The 3,345-nt window shown below is 32.0% G+C and overlaps 1 protein-coding gene across 1 annotated transcript; it reads left to right on the plus strand.

Moving 5' to 3' along the window:
* The first annotated feature begins 477 nt into the window (after positions 1-477).
* On the plus strand, positions 478-2,449 carry LOC100256575 (cytochrome P450 72A397). Its single transcript, XM_019217040.2, has 2 exons — positions 478-1,252; positions 1,856-2,449. The coding sequence occupies exons 1-2, from the start codon at positions 893-895 to the stop codon at positions 2,279-2,281; spliced, it is 786 nt and encodes a 261-aa protein (XP_019072585.2). The 5' UTR covers positions 478-892; the 3' UTR covers positions 2,282-2,449.
* The last annotated feature ends 896 nt before the right edge of the window (positions 2,450-3,345 follow it).

The following is a 3,345-nucleotide window of genomic DNA, read 5'->3' on the forward strand; positions in this document are numbered from 1 at the left end:
ATAAAATAAAAATATCAAAATATTAAGAGATGCTTATATAAAAAATGAACTAATTTTTAAGTTGAAATTCGAGAGGTGTTAGATTTACAAATTTAATATCATTTCATCCTTTTCAATTGTGTAATCCAATTGTAGGTATATATAGATGTCAACTTTGATAAAGAGCTTTATTTACTTTGTAAATTGCTCAATCATTGGGAATTTGTGAATTGTATTTAAATTTTCGTGTTAATTGTTTCTTATCTTTTCAAATTTTGCATGAACTCGTGACTCTTCATTATTAATCACATCAGTATAATTTTCTTTAGATATTTGAGCTTCTCCAATTAGAGAGCCTTGCATTGGCCTCCTTGACTACCCAGGTCCTTTAGATCCTTTCTCACACTTATCCAACAATGGGCATTAAAAATGTAGCTTGTTAATATGGTTCATTAACACTTATGCAATAACACTTATCAAACTGTTATTGCATTTAAGAACTGTAAGATGTTTCATTTATTTTGTTAATATGGTTCTCAACTAATTTTTGTTTTCCTTTAAGTAGTTTGTCTTCCAATTTTTGGCTTTCTAGTTTAAGAGCTTTCTTTTTGTTCAAATTAAAGAATGTAGCTGTGTCTTCAAAACAAAAATCAACTTCAAGTATCCCCTTTTCTTTTATTGGCAGAACATCTTAGCAAGATGCATGGTGAAATACTACTGCAAAATATTTGTAGACTTAATGGTCAATTAATGTCTGGATGGTTTCATCTTTGGAACACCATGGATATTCCGAGAAATTGAACAAGTACAAAGTCATGGATGAAAATGCATTAGTTGTTTCCTGTATTTCATTGATCTTCATTTACTTGGCTTACTTCCAAGCAGGTTTTTTCCAACAAAGACAAACAGGAGAATGAGGCAAATTAGCAGTGAAGTCAATGCATTGTTGAAGGGTATCATTGAGAAAAGAGAGAAGGCAATGAAAGCTGGCGAAACTGCTAATGATGATTTATTAGGTCTACTAATGGAATCCAACTACAGAGAAATGCAAGAAAATGATGAGAGGAAGAATGTTGGAATGAGCATCAAAGATGTCATTGAGGAGTGTAAGCTATTCTACCTTGCTGGCCAAGAGACTACCTCGGTTTTACTTCTGTGGACAATGGTTCTATTAAGCAAACATTCAAACTGGCAAGCTTGCGCAAGGGAAGAGGTTTTACGGGTTTTTGGTAATAAAAAACCAGATGGCGATGACTTAAATCACCTCAAAATTGTGAGTATCAATCCAATCTATATTCAATTTAGTAACTCTCCTTGAAAATAATGTACTCCTTTTTTTGTCAATCTTGAGGCAAAATATGTTTTGTTTCTGTATCTTTTTTGCTTTAATTGAAAGCTATATGCAAATACTTGGTACCCCAACTGGAATTTTTCTTTCCTTATCTGCTTGCACACTGCATCAGCACTGGTGAAAAAGAGGTCGATTTTACTGTAGAAGAAGGGGCGGCCTATTCTTTTCTTTGCGGGAATTTTTTATTTGCTTGTTAGGTTGTTTTAAGTGATGAAAACTTTGTGCAAATACTTGGTATCAATCATTTACAAGACTGAAGAGGATATTGATGTTTCCTCTTGCCAAGCGTTTTTTCTTGAAATTTAAACTCTGGGCTATAATAAATTTTCAGGGGGTTCTTAGTTTGTATTGACCAGTTACTGTATGGTTCTATTTGTACATGAAAGTATATATTATGCAAAAATTTAAACGATCTCTTTCATAACTATATTCGAAAAATTCTTTCATAGTTTGATGTATGCTTCTTAGTGATATAGTGTATTTCAATAATGAATTTTCATGATAAAAATATTTTCTATATTGCAGGTTACAATGATTTTTCATGAGGTCCTTAGGTTATATCCACCAGCACCCATGCTCACACGAGCTGTTTTTGCCGACAGCCAAGTGGGAGGATTGTATTTACCAGATGGAGTGCAGATCGCTTTGCCAATCCTCCTAATTCACCACGATGATAAAATTTGGGGAGACGATGCAAAGGAATTCAACCCGGGGAGATTTTCAGAAGGAGTTTCAAAGGCAGCAAAGAGCCAAGTTTCATTTTTTCCATTTGGTTATGGTCCTCGGATATGCGTTGGACAAAATTTTGCAATGATGGAAGCAAAAATGGCTTTGGCAATGATCTTACAACGTTTCTCATTTGAACTTTCCCCATCCTATGCTCATGCACCTATTAGTCTTACAACTATGCAACCCCAACATGGTGCACACCTGATTTTACATGGACTTTAGTGTCAGAATTCCTGGTATCAGCAGATGTTAATTAGCACGATCTTTAAACCTAGCTAGTGTCGAATTTAAATTCTCCTCTACAAATCCAATGTATTAATAAAATTATCTTTTTGTATGTCACTGTGGGTTTGATTATTGATATCAATTAAATGCTTTGTTTATTACATATATGTTCCTTGTTGAGAATGTACGGTTGGTTTATCGCGGAGATTGTATCAAGAATTTTGGTTGTATCAAAATTAGCGACTGTATTAGCTTCTAATTGGAACAATAGAAATCCTACTTGCAACAACTGTGTTTGGTATCATGACCAACAACACCATTATTCTCGTCCACCATAATGCACCTAAAAAAGTTCATCAGAAAGGAAAAAGTGTTACTATAACACCCCAAAGTTAACTTTAGGGGCAAAACAATAAATTATAAATTAATTAATTAATTAATTAATTAAACTCATTAAAGGTAAAAGAGTCCATTTATAATTAATAATCCTAGGTATAAATTAGATTTTCCTTTTGTCTTCTCTATTCAGAAAACCTTATTAACCAAAAATCGGATAATTGGAGAATGTAGGGTTGAAGGATTGAAGATCTAAGGTTTGAAGTTTAGATTTTTCGAGGTAAGATTCTAACCCTAAATTAATATATTAGATTTGTCAGTTAGTTTTGAATACATTAGATATTCTTTAGAAAATTTTAATTTAGATTAAGGTTAGTTTATTTAATTTTTTTAAGATCAAAATATTGGAAACTTGAGATTATGGGTTGTTTTATTGTTGGAAAAGGAGAAATTCTAGAAATTGAGAAATTTTAAGTTTTTAGATGAAAAAAAAAAAAAAAAAAAAAAAAAAGAGGATGTGTGTGCATGTGGGAAGAATGAAGTACGATGGGAAAGAAAAGAAAAAATAAATAAAACAAAAACAATATTAATAATAAAGGAAGACATGTACTATGTGGGAGTGTGTTTGGTGGTTAGTATATATATAATTATATTAACAATGATGGGGAGTTGTTATGTATACTGTTTGGTGGGAAAAAAAATTGAAAGTGAGAGAATAAAATATA

The sequence above is a fragment of the Vitis vinifera genome, chromosome 19 (assembly GCF_030704535.1).
Source record: "Vitis vinifera cultivar Pinot Noir 40024 chromosome 19, ASM3070453v1".
NCBI lineage: Eukaryota > Viridiplantae > Streptophyta > Magnoliopsida > Vitales > Vitaceae > Vitis > Vitis vinifera.